Below are 20448 nucleotides of genomic sequence, written 5' to 3' on the forward strand. Positions count from 1 at the left end.
ATAATAAAAACTGGGATAAAGCTGTGTGAAAGGCAGGATAAATCTGGAAATTGTAATCTAGTAAACTTTGATCAAAGTTGAGTTGATGTACGTATGTAACACTCAGCGCGAAGGCAGGGAGACTCCCATTTACGATATGATTTAATGATTGATACATGACTAAATGTTTAGGTTCCTTTCAAACCTACGTTAAAAGTGTACCCGTTAAATATTAATACTGCAGTAAAAGAGTTTATTTTGATCATGATCGCTGGATAATTCTGTCATTTGCGATGTTACAGAGTTCAACGTCTTCACGTATTGACGTATTTGCGAGGTACCTTTGCAAATGATTCGTAAAGTCATACCTCTGCAATTCTTTGATCGATTGTGTTCAGGGTTCCCACGCCTTAGTTAACTTCAAATTCAAGGATCTTTCAAGGACTTTCCAGGTCCAATACCCTCAAATTCAAGGACTAAATGTGGGGACACATTTCAAGTGAGAGCGAGGTTACATCGTGTTACCTTTTAAGATAAATTGTTACAGTTCACTTTCGAGGAAACTTGCGCTGCGTCACTGCGGTGACACTTTGGGGACGCCTCCAGTGGCAACTGCGTCTGAATGTGTATATAAAATTCAACCAATGGTGAGGCTTAACGACAGAGACAGGGAGCCAGGAAGTATATCGCTATCTGAAATATTGCCGAAGACGGCGTTACAGGGACGCAGGAAGTATGGCAAGGGAGACGCAGCGTCTCGTTCCCTTCTAAGGAGACGTACGTTTTCATGTGTCAAACACAACTATGCAAACAAACATTTTGCTATGAATCAACATTCACATACAGAAGATATAAGCATTTAAAGCAAACAGTTAGCACGTGTTTTTTTTTTTTTTTTAATTATCCTACCCTTTTTTCCAGAAAACTTCTTGCATAAAATAGATTCAAGCACTTTTAATTATCTGTATCTATGTATGTATATTTTCAAAAACTTCCCAGGGCATTAAATTTTTTCACCCATATTCACAAACTTTCAAGGATTTCAAGGACCCGTGGGAAGCATGTGTGTTTTAGAAGTACTGTATGCTCAAAACTCTAATGACAGTAATGTGATCGCTGATGCGCTGGTAGAGAGAGAGAGACAGAGAAAAAGAGAGACCGCGGCTCTGTAGTAATGATCGATGTTATTTGAAGTCGGCTCTTAAAGATAAAAATATCAGAGCAAGCTATTACGTGACTATTATACACATTTTTCAGGATGTCTTGCAACCCAATGGCAACTTGTCCAAGACCCGTACTGGGTCGCGACACGGGGGTTGAGAATGCTCTTTCAAGATGAACCCCCTAGCAATGATCTGACTAGCACAATCTTTTTTCATTTCTAACCAAAGGTTAGCATGTTCGTAACATTTTAACGTTCAAAAACTTTTGGACAGAAACCACTAATTTACCCACATTTGTCGAAACTCGTGAAATTCTGTCAACTCTTCCTCCCACGCAGAGCATGCGTGACCTAGACAACCTTATATCTGACTTGAGAAGCGCTGAGAAATTAGTAGATGGGAATTTAGCGTCAGAATAAAATGTTTGAACGTTATGATTTTTTGACAGAAACTCTCTGCCCCTGTTTTATCTCTATTTATTAACAATTTATTATTTAGCAATGCATGTCAGAATTTAACCCACACAAGATGTTTTTAGCGTTTTGCTACTGATAGAATTACACAAAAATTATATCCCTGTTTCCTTTAGATTTATAGTTTAACATATGTAACTGTTTGGACAGAATGAGTTTCAAACGTTAGTGAATGTTTCCATTGCATCGTGTTAGATTAAGAAAGTTATATTTTCAGTGTTAGTAGTAGTATTTTGTAGAAGACACACCAACATAAATGTTATATGCACCGAAATTCAGGATTTTATTAAAGGAAATTAAAGAATGAAAAACCCAGAGGCACTGAATGTGTCACCCTGACATCCCCAATTTCTGGGGACGGAAATAAAATAAAGTCTCATTACACGATAATGCCAAGACTTAGGCCCCGTCCCATTTCTACCCCCTTAAAACTTCCACTTGGTTTTGAGTTCCCTCAACAGTAAAGTCCCCTCAACGAGGGAAGTGGGGGTTCAAATGTTTTCCTATGAAATGGGACACCACTATATGGAAAGTAGCATAGCGAACGTGCTCACCTACGTCACGTGCAGCGTGATTATTATTAATATGATTGAACTCTCGATAAGCCCGGGTTCGTGTGAACGCCGGAACACACATCCTGAATATTGAAAAAACTTCCCAAATCAGATGTACATATGATGGGCAGACTCTCTCTCTCTCTAGTCGGGCGATGTCGTCAGATAGCTCCGTGAATTATTTCCAAACATTAGTGTTCAAAACTTCACAAACACAAAACTCGTGTTCAAATTAACATATTCCAACAGTCTCCAGAATTTGAACATGCTTATTTGCGAAAATCTAGTTGTTCTTTGCCAGCGGCGTCAACACACAAAAAACATTATCCCACTATCTCTAGATAATTTATGATTCACTACATGTTTGTTTCGTTTACATTAAATCACATGATTGCCGACAAAACAGATATTTGATGCAGTTTTACTTAACGCCTACGACTCATGACCATTTCAACAAAATCCAGAGTTAAACTAACACATACGAACAACTCAGCTGCTACCCTGGATAAACTAACTATATCCATTGTTTCCATAATGCTGGGTTCATTGCTGAACAAGCTTAAATTTCTCTCACAAACAACACCACAATGTTCTGTGACGTTGATATCGTATAAGCTCTTGGTTGGTGTGTGTGTGTGTGTGTGTGTGTGTGTGTGTGCGCTATATTGGTTAAAATGCCCATATAAGGACTTCCACTGTACTTACTGCACTAAAATTGCACATAAAAGAAATTGATACGTATGAATCTTTTATGTTTGAAAAAAACTTTCAGAAACTCATACAGTATGAACCCTGGCGAAGTTCATTTGGCACAAAAATACTCTGTCACACATCCAACCTGTTTTTTGACACTTTCTCTATGTTTGGGATTTTTAGAAACAGTGTTAAAGGATAATTCCGGTATTTTACACTTTGAGTCTCATTTCTGGTTTGTTTTGGATGAACTACAGTGATGGACACAGAAATTTTGACAATGGGTCGTGTCTTGAGTTTTTGACTCGTTTTTTCGATCGATTTCTCTCAGAAGAAAGTTTTCCCATATTTGTAGGGCTGGACCAGAATATTCGAATATTCGTTCCGTGGGTTGACATTCGATTTTCAGTTTTGAGATTCGAATATATATATATAAATATTTAACAGCGTTAATGCAGAGCTTTTGCCAAGCAGGAAGTGCGCTTCACGCTCCCGCTCTAAAGGTGGCGCAGAAAGACCAACATCCATAGCCAACAGCCACCAAACGCACACCAGTGGAAAAGATCGCCTCAAACGGAAAGCACGCTTCCTGCTTTGGCATTCACGCTAATAGTGTTGTAAATAACGTTCAGTTTCTTGCAAAAACTGATTGATTTGCTTCACAAGACGTCAATATGTCACACGGAGTTATGGGGGATTACTGTTGTATTGGATATATATGCTTTAGCTCTTAAAGTGTGCGGATCTGTTGACTTGCATGACGGAGCACTGGGGTTTCTGCAAAATATCTTCTTTATTGTTCTGCTGATGAAAAAAACATATTGGATGGTGCCCAGATAGCAAAAAATATCCGCATGGCTTCTTTATGCCGCCAGCCCCAAGCTGTCGGCTATAGGTGCGTCCCGCTGGCAGGGATGAAACTTTTGCCGCCGAATACGTCACTCCCATTTGTTGCGAGATCCCGCCAGCATGCAGCCGGCGGACCGACTGCTTAATTAATGCAAAAGCGGCTGCCGCCGGTGGTCCACCTTCAGACCTGTTTGCGATTACGCCCTTATGACGCTTACTGCCTCCAGAGGACCGCCGGTGGTCCGCCGACTCATTACTATCTGGGTGTAAGTGTTATAAATAAACTTGATTTTGAAAGTATGCTACTGTTTTATTACAGTTTGTTGGACTACGTTCATTCATGCTTCAGACTCAAATATAGAGCGGAAGTATATACGCGGTTGTGAGGTATCTGAAAAAAATAGTTCCACTATAGCAAATAACACAGATTGAAATCATACATTGCGCCAATTTATTTGTTTTTAATCATCAACGAACACCACAAACCACTCGGTGAGTAGTACAGTTTTGAAAATGAACGTTAAGTGTTGTTTAAATGACATGTTTGTGCATGGTCATTGACTTCCATTCTGAAGCAGTCAAGAGACGCTTCTAAATGAGTCAAAAAGTCAAGACACGACCCATTGTCAAAATTTCTGTGTCTATCCCTGTAGTTCATCCAAAACAAACCAGAAATGAGACTCAAAGTGTTAAATACCGGAATTATCCTTTAATAAGTCAGATTGCATGAAATAGCTTTAACATCCCCCCATTTAAACTTAACAGAGGCTAAGATGCTAAAAGTCATTTACATAGCAAGATAATAATCTCACATTCTTCACTCATTTCTTAGAATGAGAATGCTCTGCTGATGTTGGCGCATTCCAGTGCTAGCATTATATAAATATATGCATTGTCATAAAACTGTTACAGTAAGTTTCATCAGCATGATCAACTGTGAATATGAGAGTGTTTCGAAAGAGCAAACGTGGAGAAAAGCTGGCAAGAGAAAGGGAGAGGGGGAAGTGCAGTGAGAAGGGACATGATTTGAAAGAGAACATCAGGGGCAGACAGAAAAACAAAAGATGTGTTTGTGTGGCAGATGTGAAAGTAAATGCTTAAGTCGTGCCCGAGCATGGAGAGCAAACACAGCAAGGAGAGTCTGATCAGATTGGAAAAACAGGCACTAGTATAGATACAATGTGACAGGAAAAGTGCCCTGTACCCAATCTCCAGTCATGCCCTGTGATCCAGTTTAGAAATGACTCGAAGCACATACATAAACAAACAATAAATACGAAGAACATGAAATGAACATGTTGTCCATATAGCTACAGGGCAACATGGGATGGAGGAGAATTATGATGACCTGTTCCCAAAACCCTTGTGGAATGTGCGCATGAATAATGCAGTGAGTTTTGTTTAGCCGTCTCTCAGCTCATGAATTTCTCTCTGCCGTTGAGCTCAATAGAAAGCAAATGTAATGACAGAAGAATGCTGGGCTTTTAAGGGAGTTTATTGCAGGATGAATCCTGCATGTGATGAAGGGGTTAATGCAAAAGACAGACACAGCCTGGAACTCATTACAGTCTGTCCTAAAACACAGACTGCTGCGCTACAAGACTGTAACCTGGGTCATGGGTAAACGTGTTTTTTTTTTTTTTTTTGCCTGTCTACGCATGTATATCGGATAAATTAATAAAATGTGGGCTAGAAGAGAGTCTGCATTTATGAGTTTGCATGAGAACCTGAACTCGCAGCTGTAGTGTTGTCTGGGTTCCTCGAATGACCTCAAATATGCACATACAGTAAATTCACTCCCTGGTGCATAATCTCACACACATAGAGTAATACACACCAATGTCCTGAAAATCATTGCTTCCCCATCATGTGGTGAAGCAAAAGCAGTTTCTTTACAGGAAATGACTAGTAGTTTAAAAAGATAATGTAACTTTAAATACATAGATTATAGATTTGACTTGGAAAATTTAAACCTAAGATATCATGTTTTCAGATGTGATTTTAAAATCTGCCAAAATAAAATAATGAAAAAAAAAACAAATGACCACAAACACATTACATTATGCAACAAGTTACTATATTTTTAAGGCAACCATAAAGATGATATTAAATACTATTAATATAAATTTATCTTTATACAATTACTAAAGTATATTACTATATTACTTCTGAGTATTATTAACAATAAATGTAGCTTTTGAACATTGTTGTATTTAATCATACGGGACCCTGGACCAAAAAAACATCTTATGTAGCACATGTATATTTGTAGCAATAGCCAAAAATACATTGTATGGGTAAAAAATTGATTTTTATTTTATGCCAAAAATCATTATTTCATGAAAATATTGAGTAAATTTTCTGTCGTCATTTTTATTTCTTTGGATTAATGATGAATGATATGTATTGATGTCGATAATGATGTAAATCATGTTAGCACTAGGTCAATACATGTTGCACTATTGTTGGTCTGTGCCACTGATCTGTGGTCTGTGCGGAGACTCTGTCAGTTGACCAATCAGAGCAGAGCAGGCTACTGAAAGGTGGGGTTTAGACTGAGCCATTGAACGGCTTCACGCGAATCATTTGGGGATCTCTGAGAAATGGGGTAATTTAAAATGTATATTTTGAGAAAATTACAGAGATATCTCGTCAATCAAGAGAAAACGCTTCCCCGCCAATGACGAGTATTTCCGTCTTTCCGCAATACCGATATTATCCACTAGGTGGCGCCCTTTCGCAACTTTTTAAACCCGGAAGTATTGCCCTCTGGCAAGCTGCTGCGTGTCCGTGTCTGTTTTAAAGATCGCTCTGAATGGGATCTCTATGAAAAGTCTGTCACAAAAAAGGAATTATCTCTGCTTTTTGCTCAAAATGTGGTGTTTTTGCAGAAACCTACCCATATTCAAAAGCTGATTACAAAAGAACCACTGAAGGTAGGATGAAACGTTTTTTTTTTTTTTTTTGAAAGCAGAGGGTCTGTTCTTTCATTTGGTATATTGTATGTTTATATATTTGAAGAAGAACATTTTCTGGAAGGCATTAAACTTTGGTGAAAATCATGAAAAACGCTGGCGCTGGCTGGCAAATTTTTTTAAAAACGCTGGCGGTGAAAGAGTTAAAATTGCCATCTTTCTGGCTCTTTAAAGTGACATGCAAACACCAAATCTAACCCTAAACCGAAGCGACAATAAAAATAGGGCAAAACAGTTGAGTAACCAATAAGTGACAAAGACACGTAAAGAGAAATACGTGATATGGTCACGTAAAAACGCGGAAAACGTGACAGTGTCACGGAAAGGAATCACAAATATACGTGACTGTAGGTACATAATTTCATGATACATGGTTGGTCTACAACCATTTTTCCCACAGCAGAAGGACTGCATGGCTTTGAGTAGCATGTTACTTAAAGTAATAACAGTATTGCATTACAACATTATATTAATATCAAAGGATGCTGTTCAAATTCAGATAAGTGCTCAATTTAGTTGCCGTGGTCAAACATTAATTTGTCAGCACTGATGTATTTATTAAATGGATGAAATGGCCAAAGACTAAGTAAGTGCCACAGAAAGTGATACATCTAGTGAATCCTTGTGGAGCTTTTTTCCTCTGCTAGCATAATTGCGTGTGTGTGTGTGTGTGTGTGTGTGTGTGTGTGTGTGTGTGTGTGTGTGTGTGTGTGTGTACGGTTTTTCTTTCCTAGTGATTGGACATCATCCAGATTCCAGAAAAAACACTCAATCCAAATCATACAGACCGGTTTTGTAAACAAGTTAAAATGATTAATTCAATTAAATCCAATCTTTTGATGAATCACTTATACACTGTGCAAGTCTTAGTGCACATGTCTGTGAGTGTAAAAAAGCCGGGGGTCTGATTGTATTTGGCTAGAGTGGGCTCTGGACGTGATTATGCTGCGTGTGCTGTATATGAAAAATGAAAACAATATACGTGGCAAGAGGATGATATGTCACCGGCTGGAGACCATCTGAAGACTCCATGCAATGCATTCAGCAGTAGAGCTTTTTAATAGGACTGCTAATGATCATGACTCACTACTGCCAGAAGAAACCACAGGGCCACCACACCAACATCACAACTGTTCTGCTCCATAAACAAAACTGTAATTCAGAGTCATTCCCACAACAACTCACATCTACATGGTTTTCATTAGCATTGAGAAACTTCTGATGAACTAGTTTTTATGGGTAATATGTCACTTTTATTCATTCTTGAAGAGAATGAATGGAGAAACACAAGAATGGGGCTTCACAATGAGAAAGTCTATAAAGGACAAAAGTTGCACTATACAATGAAAGGAAAAAATCTGGTTTGAAAATGTTATTTTTAATGAATAACATTTTTATTGAATAATGCAAAGGTAAGCTGTGTTTTTAAGGAGCATACAACCGTGAAGCCAACAATGCAACATGCTAAATTACCACTAAAAAAAGTAAAGAAAAACCACATGTAGATGCAGGAGAAACATGCACAGATAGGAACAGAGAGAGCAAGTTATGTATTTGGCAGATGCTTTTATCCAAAGCGACTTACAAGGTATACACTTTGGCAATGTGTGTTATCTGGGTTCGAACCCATGACCTTTTATGCTGCTAATGCAATGCTCTACCACTGAGCTACAGAAGCACGTAGACAGCAAGTGCGCAAAAAACACAGATGCAGACAATGAATGATTTCAGCACTTCTAAATGTGTCACAGCCCACTAGGCATTGTTCATAAGAATTTACGTTCAATTTCAGTTTCTGCAGAGGAACTCATTCAGCTGCCTGCTAGTGGGATGCTTAATGGCCACTAACGCTGTCATTTATGTTGTATGTATCAGGATGGGGGGAATTTATTAGACTACATCATATCTTCATCTCATCTCTTCATCTATTTATGTGCTGCATCGCTGCAGGATGGCATCATTCGAATGTTCCAACAGGTGAAGAACAAAAATATAATTGCTTGTTATTGGAGTATCTCCCTCTAACGGCCATGATAACCATGTTTTGAAAAGATCACCTTTTGGAGCCTTTTTTATCTGCACATGCTGGATGTACACTACATAATGGATTTATAGCTAAGAGGAAGCAAATCTGTGTCTACAACCTATATTTAATACTTTTAATTTCATTTAATAAAGTCTTTTCACATTTATAATGCGTCATCTTCAGAAACAAGTATTAGACATCAGTTAATGCAGGGGTTTCTAAACTGGGGTCCCCCAGAAAATTCCATGATCTCACAAAGTTCCGTGGTATAGTCACGGAATATTTTGCTTATTTATCCGTATCATTGTTACGGATCTCCGCATTTTTTCCGTGTCCGTACCACAGACTTTCATTTCTGTGTCAGTTTCACGTATTGGTTACTCAATATTGTTTTTCCTATTTTTAAACCATTTTTCGCATGGGTTTGGGGTTAGATTTTGGGTTTGGGTTCGGATGTCATTTTAACTATTGGTTTATACTATTTTTTTCTGGATTTTTAAACAATTGTCATCTGACGTTAGGGTTAAAGTTAGGTTTGGGTTAGGATGTCCTTTTATGTAACAGAAAGTCGTTCTAACCCCAAACCCATGCGAAAATGATAAGAAAATATGAAAAATAATTGGAGTAACCAATACGTGAAACTGACACGGAAAAGAAAGTCAGGTGAGATCAGGTTGTCCAAGGGGTCCCCAAAAATTTCAAAAAAATAAATATCTATCAGTAAAGAATTTCCTTCCTTTATAATATCACAAGTACTATTTATCTAACACAGTTTAAAAATTATATATATTTTAGGAAAGGGTCCCTCGCTAAAGGTTCGTCATATGTGCTGCAAAAAGTTTGGATCACTGATGTCATGTCTTTTCTAAAACTGGAAAAAATAAGAAAGGTAATCTTACCAAATTTTATAACAAGTGGCAACCATTTATGCAATTTTTCCAAATTAACTTGGCCTGACTCCAACATGTATTCTTTATTTATTATTATTATTTTTTATATAATATTTATTTATGTATTTTATGTATTTATTTATTTTGCTTTTTATTTATTTATTTTTTGGGGGGGTTATGGGGAAAAGAAGGAAAATGTTGTGTACAAATATGTTGGTTATTGTAAGTGCCTTCACTGTTTTTTTGTGTGCAAACCAATAAATATATGAAAACCCCTGAGTAAAATCACTGCAGAACGTTCAAACAATATTTTTGGGTGATATAAATAATTAACATTTACCTCTGCAAAAGGATTGCCCACAAACTCCACCTGGTTTTCGGCAGCTCGCCGACTCTTGGGAGCATCCGGCGGGCACTAAAAAAGGACAAAGGTCAAAGAGAGATCTGCTATGATAAAGCCAGCAAATACTTCAGAGTGAGGAGTCAATTAAACCCACTTGCTTGGCTACAATAATATCCACACTACCCAGCTTGATAGATGCTTTCATTGTATGTGACCTTTAAAGTCTGAAACTGTCTGCTCCATAACGTAAAGCATCGCTCCCAATCTCAGAGATGTAATCGCTGACTCCACTGCTTCTAAGCAGCCTCGACTGAAAGTTCAGGGAACCGGTTGCCCTTGTTTCCATTTTAAACACTGCTTGCAGGAAGCCTTGAGCGGCAGCCCCAAAACAGCATCACATGGAGATTTGTTGGCTTACAAATACAACAAAAACCTTTCCTTTTTAGCGGCATGGCTTTAATGCTATTCACATCTTACTTTACAAACAGACACCTCGTATGAAAAATCATTTACATGAAGACTACAATGCCATTTAGCACGTACCTAAAGAGGTTTAATAGCATCAAATATTCAAAACATTATACGCAAAAAGCTGCCTGTACCTATTCCCTTGTGTCTTCTTTTTGTCACAATAAGTTTCACAGGTGACAATTCCTGATGTATGAATTTTACTATTCCGGTCTGTGGGAGGCTTAATGCTTTTAATATATTCTGAAGTGTTTGCAAGTGATGCATTCTCCATGTGAGCATTTTCCATTCAGCAAGTCTTGCCAAACCTCTGATCAGTTCGAAAAAGAGAAACACCAAATCCTCAAATAAGCAGCACTCCCACATGGATGAGTCAAAAGCTGCTCCTCCACCGCAGTCGTCCCGATGCAAGACAAGCAAAACTATAATGGTGATCTTGTTGACTGACATAACACATTCCCTTAACAAAACATAAGCTTTGCCTCTGTACCAAATGATACTGTGCTTTCGTTACTTAAGCCTGTAAATGTTCATAATGTTTCAAAACTCTTTTCTTACCCGAGCTCCTGGTATCTCACAGCAGGCCTCCTGAATGGCCAGCGTGGGGTCGCAGTACAACATCACCTGCTGAATGTCAATCTGAGGAAAGAGAGAAGTGTTTTACAAACAGGTCAAGCAGAACAGCTAAAATTTTCATGCTATTAAACAGTGTAATCTAAAAGAAAGAACGAAGAGGGACAATGGGGCAAATGAGACCACCCGAGGACAACTTTATATATAAAAATAATTAGTTCAAAAAGCTAGAAAGATCATTTTTTGGTTGGTATGGTCTGATTTTTTATCTTCTTCAAAGCGAGTGCCTGTGGTCTTTGTGTCTCTCACACATTCACGTATATAGGCCCCTGACACATACACTTGCAAACTTCCCCTACAGACAGGATGCCCTGGGCAAAGCCTGCAGGAAACCAGCTTATTGGAAACATCTACTTCCGACTTCTGCATTAGTAGTGTAGCGTTCAATTATCAGGAGAGTTTAAAGCTTTTGCAGCTATTCATCTAATTGACATCCTGGTACCCCGAGCCTTGTCCTTTGGATTGCAGAAGGTTCACAATACAGCCTACCGGGATCTCTCAGTCATTTATAGCTGTACTTCCCTATTGTTTTCTGTTATATAACCTCACAACTTCATCTGTAAGGCTAAAGTACCACTTACCACAGGTCATATAGCCTACTGAATATGTTATTAATATTAAAATAGACATAATAACAACAATTCACTTTTGAAACAAAACACAATAGATCCTGTGGATGGAAAACAGACCAAGCAAGTTCCTAAGCGTTAAAACGCAGTTGAAAACGCCTGGCGGAAGTAGACTATGGGTGCTTGCCAGCGTTTTTTAGCTAAACGTTTTGGTTGCTATAATACTACTGCTTTGTTTATCGTATGATCGCATAATGAAGAGACTAAAAAAAGTATTATATATGGTCCTAATACCATTGATATCTATGACCTATCCACCTTATTTTCGAATGCCAAAGTAAGTGAAGTGACGTATTTCCCTTTTTTGTGGGGGACGTCCATTTCAATAGCCAGCCGGTAAAAGACAGTGTCGTGGGAGCACGCATAAAACATGATTTAAACAGTTATGGTAAATATTTACTAAACTTGCCATGAATAAACCAGTGTGAGGATGAAATGAAGAAGTGTCCTGATATATCATATGTGTATATATATAAATAATATATATATATGTTGATCGGAGGTGACGGGTCTTCAATGGGCAAATATAAAAGCACAGAGACATACAGTATCTTTACAATGGAAAAGTCAGTCAAGTGTTTGTACATGGAATATACCAATAATTTGTGTTTAAAATGTCACAAATGTCCCTCTGGTGTGAGGTTTTTTAAAACGGCAATTTTTAATCGACTTGTTTGAGTTCATATGGCGACACATCAAGTTTCACGTGATCCGACAGTCAGCTGCATCTTTCTCATTCAACACATTGTAAGTTATTTGAACAAACAATAATAAACATATTAAACTATTACATGTATTCAGTATTGTTTTCGTTTTATACAAATATTATTATGCAGGAGATAAGACATGAGCTTATGAAAAGATTTGCTTATTTAAAAAAAGTTTTTTTAAGTTAAAACATAACAAAAGTGCGCACAAACACATTAAGACCTATTATAAACATTAACTAATAAGCAGTTTTGTCGTATTTATATTCTGTACTGTAATCGCAGTTTTGTAATAGCAGAATAATTAAATCAGCTAAATCAGCATATTTTTATCAGCATAATATTAGTTGTTTTTGAACAATTATTGTATTTATTCACTGGCAGTGTCTATGAAAGGTTTTACTGGATGGATACAGATAATGGGTGCACATGTGACACATACACATTCGGCTTTTATGCGTTAATACAAATGTTTCGTAGAGCTTTATTGCGTTTGTACCAGCTATTATGGCAACCCCTAACTGCACACATTATGCCGGTCTTCTTGGATTTCATAATAAACCAGTCAAAAGCCAGTCAAAATGGTACACTCGTGTCTCTCGCAATACGACTACATTAGCTTTCACGGCTCACCAGAAGTTTTGCACAAAGGAGCTCAAAGATGGCGGCGCCCACATTTACGTCAAAAATAAGGTGGATACCAATGAATCTAATGGTGGCTAACAGGCTAAGATTTTTGCACAGAACAGTCACTGATGAATTTGATGTACACTTGTTTTAAAAAAGTGCTTTATAAATAAACTTTGACTGTATATATAAAATATGTGGATATATAAATTATGTATGTGACCCTGCCTGTGAAAACCCAACTATAATATATTTTGTGATTTACTCTTTTCTACATACCATAAAATCATCTAGAACATTGTGTGTAAACTTGATTTATATAATATTGACCCAGCCCGGCCGTGATAAAGATTGAAATCATGGTGAAATTAATGCTGGAAATCCAATGTTGATGCTTTGATGCATTATCTCATAATTAGATTTTGGTCGCATATGTTTTGCTTTGTATTATCCACATAAACAGACAGAAATTATAAATATTATATTATACACTACTTATAAAAGATTAAACAGCCTGCCTAAGTATCACTCAGCTGGAAATGTATAAGACCACCTACCTCTACAGGACCAGCGTCAGTAGCTCTTATACCCAACAGTGTATGTCCATTTTGTGCCACCGAGCCACGGAGCTCCAGAGGTTTGGTCTCAATGGAGCTGCAGTCCACATGCAGGGAGGCAGAATCTCTTTGCAGACTCAGAGCCACTTTATGCCAGCGCATGTCCATTAGGGATTCAACACCATCACCTTCAAATACACATCCTACCATGGTCCCTTCAGGGTCAGGCCCTCTCGCCCGCAGGGCTAGGTTACCATCTGGCCCATTCCAGTCTAGTGAGACCTAAAGGAGTAAGAAAAATAGGTACATAGAGAGTTGACAGTTTTATTTTAAAAATGTTATTATGCTGGAGCTGTGGCACAGGGAGGGTCCAAATAAACTTCATGCAGCATCTGTCTAGAATTGCTGAACTGAGAAAATTTACTGGCCGTAAATATTTCTTCCTGGCCGTAAAACTTTTCTTGTATTATTTAATATAAATAAATATATTGACAAAGTAATTATTTAGCTGTTTTCCCCAGCAAAAAATTGTGATGTGACTGATGGTGCCATATTTGATATGAGAGCTACAGAGGAGTGCAAGTGAATAACAGAATAAATTTAAGTTGGTTGGTCAAACAAATCTATTGTTTGGCTTTGAAAGACAACGAAAATAATGCATGAATCATATAGACCACCTTTATCATATCTCAAATGGCGCTTTTTGTCAGCTCATTATTCTCTTGTAATATATTGAAAGGATCAGCTAAGAAGTTATTCAAAAATGTACCTCTTGCATTAATACTTGGGAAAGGCATTAGGTTGATTATGTTAAATGGGACATTTCACAAGACTTTTTTTAAGATGTCAAATTAATCTTTGGTGTCCCCAGAGTACTTATGTGAAGTTCTAGCTCAAAATATCATGTAGATAATTTATTAAAACATGTTAAAATTGCCACTTTGTACAGTAGGTGTGAGCGAAAATGTGTCGTCTTTGTTTAAATGCAAATGAGTGGCAGTGACTAAATGAGTGACTAAATGGCAGTGCTGATTTTGGATAGTGCATTAAGGGGTGGAATTATCCCCTTCTGACATCACAAGGGGAGCCAAATTTCAATGACCTATTTTTTTACATTCTTGCAGAGACTGGTTTACCAAAACTAAGTTACTGGGTTGTTATTTTTCATATTTTTTAGGTTGATACAAGCACCGGGGACCCAATTATAGCACTTAAACATGGAAAAAGTCAGATTTTCATAATATTCCCCCTTTAGATTAATATTTTGATGCATGTAAACTATTTATGTACCTATTTTGAGAAAATTTTCCAAATGTTACTTTGTGCAGCTGGTTACGATGTTTAATGAAACAGCACCAAAAAGACACACTGTTTACACATTTTGGCTGAATCAACCCACAAATGCCTCACTTGTCTCTGCATGCTAAGCTGAGACAGGCGAAAGTGTTACTTGGAAAATAATCACACACTTCAGCTTTAAATAGAAAAAAGAAGAATGCAGGAGACTATTCATACACAGTATATTCAGCTTGTGAATGCAAAAGTCAAATGCATAAGCAATGTCTGTGTATGCCTAATGTACAAAATGACTCGAGATGAAAGTGAGCGCACCTGAGGATAACCTTGTTCATCTGATATCTGGAAAAGGTAAATGTTATCATTCAGAGATTTCTTCTTCAACAGCAGGGTGAAGACCAGGGTGAACTCCTCCGGGAGTCCATGAGGAAACACTTGATCTGTAGGAGAAAAATGTGTGGTTAGACTGCAGTACACTTACAAACAACTAAATGCAGGTCCACGCACAGAGAGCAAGTGGGTTTTGAGTAAAAGAGAATAAAGAATCGGCGTGTGAAAGCTGGTAGCAGTGGGAGTATCCATGTATTAATGTGAATACAGAGGGAGGTATGACCCCTGACACCAATGCTGGGAGAAATAAAGCTTAACCAAACTCATCTTCATACTCTACTCTGATCTCTAGACAAACAGTCTGTCTGCCTCTTAGTGGGTCAAGGGCATGTAAAGACCAGGAATGAGTTTACCATCTCAAATCATTGTGGGAAACATACGTATCCCACAATGCAATCTACTTACAGGTATTGTCATATCCTGTGTGACTGATAATTTCCGACAGGTTTCCAAGATGGTAACTGTACATCACTCATTGCAGTGTGATGATGTCATGTAACACACAGATTATGTGATAATGTATAGCAAACTACTGCTTTTACTTACAATAAACAGAAGAATTTAGTGTTCAGTACTTCATTCTTAAAATTGTCACAGAATTGAAGACAAAATATCTTAAATTTGACATTTTGCCACAATGTCAAAAACTTGATCACACACACACACACACACACACACACACACACACACACGCACGCACGCACGCACGCGCGCACACACACACACACACACACACACACACACACACACACACACACAACAAAGCAGGTACTGTGTTTGCCTCAAAAACAGTGACAATGATTTATTATCGGGACAGAGAATCCAAGGTAATAACAGTAATATCCCTTCACAAGGAAAAATGAATGAAGATCCAGAGATGAAAGACAGTATTTGGACAGGATGAAACTAGTTATGACAGGATTTAAATGTCTTTTACAGATTTTAAAGAAATTATTTCTGTTTGGATTATTAAGTCACCTACACACTGCAAAATCACTTTTATCTGGTTTTGCTTCTTTTTTATCTAGATCCTTAAAACACAAAACATTAAGATGAAAAGTATTTTTACTTGTTTAAAAATTTCTGAATTTATTTGAATTAAATAAAGAAAAAATATAGGGGTGCTTTCCCAGACATGGATTAACTTAAACCAGAACTAGGCCTGTGTTTAATTAGGAAATATAACTAGTTTTAACAAAATGCCTTACAATCATTACTGACGTGCATTTTGAGGCAAAACAAAGGGCACTGATTTATTTTAAGATATGTCAGTGCAAGTTGTTTTCAGTTTGGGCTCTTATATTTATTTTAGTTTAGGACTAGTCTAATTCCTGTCCTGGAAAACTTCCACAATTTCTTTTAGCCATAAAAAGTTGCAGTCCATAACTTTTGCCTCAACATTGCCATCCCTGTTTGAAACATAAATTTGCTGGTTGAAGTGAAATGACGTCAAACTGACATTTTCTACAAAATTGCAAGGTAATAAGATGTAAGTTTTTAAAGGTGCAGTGTGTAATTTTTAAAAGGATCTCTTGACAGAAATGCAAAATAATATACACAACTATATTATCAGGGGTGTATAAAGCCCTTTTTATAATGAACCATTATGTTTTTATTACCCTAGAATTAGACCGAGGATCCCCTTACGTGGAAGTCGCCATTTTGTGCTGCCATGTTTCTACAGAAGCCCTTAACGGACAAACTTTTTTTACTAAATTGTCTCCGTTGATGACATGTTTTTCCTGTGGCGGCTAAAATAGTTTCTCTATGCGTTTCAAAAGCAAGGTGTGAGCAGTGGATTGAGCCGTTGGTTGCAATTCCCAACCTCACCACTAGATGCCGCGAAAATTTACACACTGCACCATTAACACAGATTTTTTATGAACATTTTCACAAACTAATTATTGTTCAAATAATTAACCAAATTAAAGACGGGATAAAGTTCTCGTAAAGCAACTTATGTAACGTTTCTGATTCTGATAAAAATTCTGATAAAATTCTGATTCTAAAGTAAATTTATAATTCATTTTATTTTAAGGATAATACTGTGTTTCAAGTATGTATAATATACTTCATATACTAATACTGTATGTAATATTGTTCAATATGTTCAACATATACTGCATTAAAATTGTAAGTTTTAGAATGTTTTATGTACATTTTCTTTGGGGGGCCTAAAAAGCGATGCACCGTACACAAGCAGGGGTTGCACCCCGAAAAAAATTGAGAACCACTGCTGTGTACTAACATATAAGATTATATACTAATGTTTTTATGAGTATATGCTGTAGTTGTACCAGAAAGCAAAACAAAAGCATAAAGTCTATATTTTAAAGCACACTGCACTTCTTTTGCAAATACAAAGACCTTAGTAAACATACCCAACAAACCCCCAATTTATTTTTCATTCTCTTGGTGAGGCAAAATACGAGATAAATGCGAGCGAGAGGTAGACAGTTCTATTACAAGCCCAGTCTGAGCTTACAGAATGACCAACACAGAGGTGGCCAAACTATTTAGAGATCATCTGCCGCTATCGCACGTACCGAACCAGCTGACATGACTTTATATTAAACTTTATCTCAGAGAAAGTAAGTGCAGGAGTCCATTTATTCAGGACAAATGCTGGGCTTTTCCCCCTCTGCGGTTAGCTGGTTGTGCCGAGTGAATTTTGAATTCAGGCTTTCTCTCTCTCCATCTCTCTCTGTCTTTCTCTTTGAGACATGATTTAGCGTAAGAGAGAAAGCATTACATTTTTTTAAATGAGAAAAGCACCTGGGGCTCTGGAAAACCCATTCTTAAAGAGGAACTCCCTGATGATGGGGGGGGGGGGGGTTGGTGCATGTTTGCTTGTATGCATCTCTTTGCATAACCTTTTGAAGTTTCAGAAGGTCAGACTGTGAAACTGTGTGATTATTATTGCTGCTATTAGAGATACAAGCTAATAAATGGATTTTATTGTATCTTAAAAGCCACCCATAATTGAGAGCTCTTAAATACAGTATATAAATAGTTTCTCCACTTACAGTGTGCATTACAAGGTATACAATAAATCAGTACACAAAGATTGGTTGTTTTTGTGAATGTACACAAATTAAAGAAGACCCTTCACAGTTTCAAATGATGTCAAACACGTAAGTGTATGATTATTAATGATGGAGTATTTAAAGTTGATTCTGCTATGATAAGGAGAAAACAAGTCAAATCGCCGCGCCATGTTTTTGGACCCCAGCTTATGTGGTATTTCTGTGGATAAATTATGCTAACAGCGTTTTTGTGGACTTATATTAGTGACAATTTTGCTTTTTCAAAAACCACACAAACATTTTTCTATCAAAAATACAAGCATGTACACATGTAGCTCATATAATACTGTAGCCCAGTTTGTGCTGAATGCAGTGTTATGCCATTATTATGTTATAAAGCAACTGAAAAAAGACCAAATGTAAGAGCATGTCAGAACCTCTGCCAGTGTCCCAAAATGGTCGGAGAAACAAATCACTTCCAAACATCTGAAAACTAATGGGTAGTTGTCCAAGATGGAGGGATAACAAAAAAGACACATTTGTATTAAGTTAATTTTGTGACACGTTTCAGAAAGGACTTTACTTACTGTAGGAAGAACAGAAAGTGCATTGTTTATTTGCTTAATTTTGCGAAAAGCACAACATTTTGTTTTTATTTGAGTGGACACACAAAATAAACTTGACACTTTAAAGTTTTGTATGATGTATAAATCATATCATAATGTCCAATTTAAGTCTCTTTCATAGTGATTAAAAAAGAATTGTTGCTCCTGAGAGTTAAAATGCATATGCATTTAGCAATGTTTTTCCTGTTCTCTGCGATGCTATCCGTACCCACCGGTAGAAAACTACTGTGTTTAAAACCAATGAAAAGTTAACATCTCATCCTAATGTAGCAAATGTTATCATTGTCATTTTTCATGAGCGCAGTAAAAGCGCAGTAAAGGCACAGTCATAAAACGAATTGTAATTGTGGTTTGATGTCTCACCAAAACACTTAAAGTTACTGTTAATAAAATATTTAACAGCATTTCAGTATAAAAGCAGAAAGCTAGAAAAATAATCTGCTAAAACGCTCATTATTAGTTAAATAAAAATAACACAGAAGCCAAAATCTACCTGGTGACATTATTGCATTCTTTTATGATGCTGTTATAATTTTTTAACTTTAAAAAAAATTAATGGAGAAGAATTTTAGGCCTGTACTAGCCTGCTTAAATATTTTGATTGTCTTACTATATGATTGCTCAATGATATTTAATGGGTTTGAGAAAGGGAAACCACAAAGATGTCTTAAATTAACACAGAGGGGCCTAAAAAAATGAATGAAAAAACTTTTTCAAAAGGTCTGAAGTATGAAGAAATAGATACTGAATGAAACCAAGAAGGGAAGATAAAAGGCTTTACTCTGTAGGCTGGATGAGTTGGACTTTCCCGAGGCGCAGGATGATGGGCCCCCTTGGGTTTCGGATCTTCTTGACCTCACTGTTTTTCATCAGAGAGAAACGTCGCACCAGATTGAAACCTGCAGATCAGAGCGATAAATCCATTTACCATCACACCATGCTAATAAATCTGTATTCTTTTAGCTGACGTGTCCTATGCAATGTATCAACTCGGCTGTGGCAGTTTTCAAATTGCATAAGACTAAGAGATGGACCTTAATGTTAGTATATACGTATAACTTTCTGCTCAGGACTGGTTTGTGGGTGGCTAAGGTTTTATTATTGAGTGCATTAAAAGGTCTAAATGAGTACAGACGGCAGTACTCTTTCACATAATTATGTAGTGAACTCTTGTATGGCACATCACTACAAAGACCTGCAGTTATTTCCATTTGTTTCCTAATTCTCTTACATACTGTGCAGAGTCTGCAGAATTAATGTATACATTAAAACATGAGTACGTCATCCAAAAATAAAAATAATTCTTGCAAGGAATAGGACCCAAGTGCAGGTAAATGATGAACTCAAAAAGGGTTATTTAAAACAAAAGCCCATGTGGGGGGGGTTACATAACATAAACTGATAACAATAACTGAGCCTATGACGAGAATACTTGACAAAATTGTCAAACAAACCAAAACGATTCAGCAATGGACAGAACACACTGGGGCCTTAAAGGATTAGTCCATTTTCTTAAAAAAAATACAGATAATTTACTCACCACC

At 37.1% G+C, this 20448-nt stretch overlaps 1 protein-coding gene across 5 annotated transcripts in view; it reads right to left on the minus strand.

The window, feature by feature from the left end:
* The window catches only part of col16a1 (collagen, type XVI, alpha 1), a 120807-nt gene that overhangs the window by 87097 nt on the left and 13262 nt on the right, over positions 1–20448 (minus strand). For all 5 annotated transcript variants that reach the window (XM_073858264.1, XM_073858263.1, XM_073858261.1 and 2 more), the window contains exons 4-8: positions 19686–19803; positions 15178–15301; positions 13567–13848; positions 10972–11052; positions 9943–10017 (exon numbers count right to left, since the gene is read on the minus strand). In XM_073858264.1, coding sequence (XP_073714365.1) covers positions 9943–10017; positions 10972–11052; positions 13567–13848; positions 15178–15301; positions 19686–19803 — 680 coding nt within the window. The remainder of the gene's footprint in view (positions 1–9942; positions 10018–10971; positions 11053–13566; positions 13849–15177; positions 15302–19685; positions 19804–20448) is intronic.

This window comes from Misgurnus anguillicaudatus, chromosome 20 (assembly GCF_027580225.2).
Source record: "Misgurnus anguillicaudatus chromosome 20, ASM2758022v2, whole genome shotgun sequence".
NCBI classification, from domain to species: domain Eukaryota; kingdom Metazoa; phylum Chordata; class Actinopteri; order Cypriniformes; family Cobitidae; genus Misgurnus; species Misgurnus anguillicaudatus.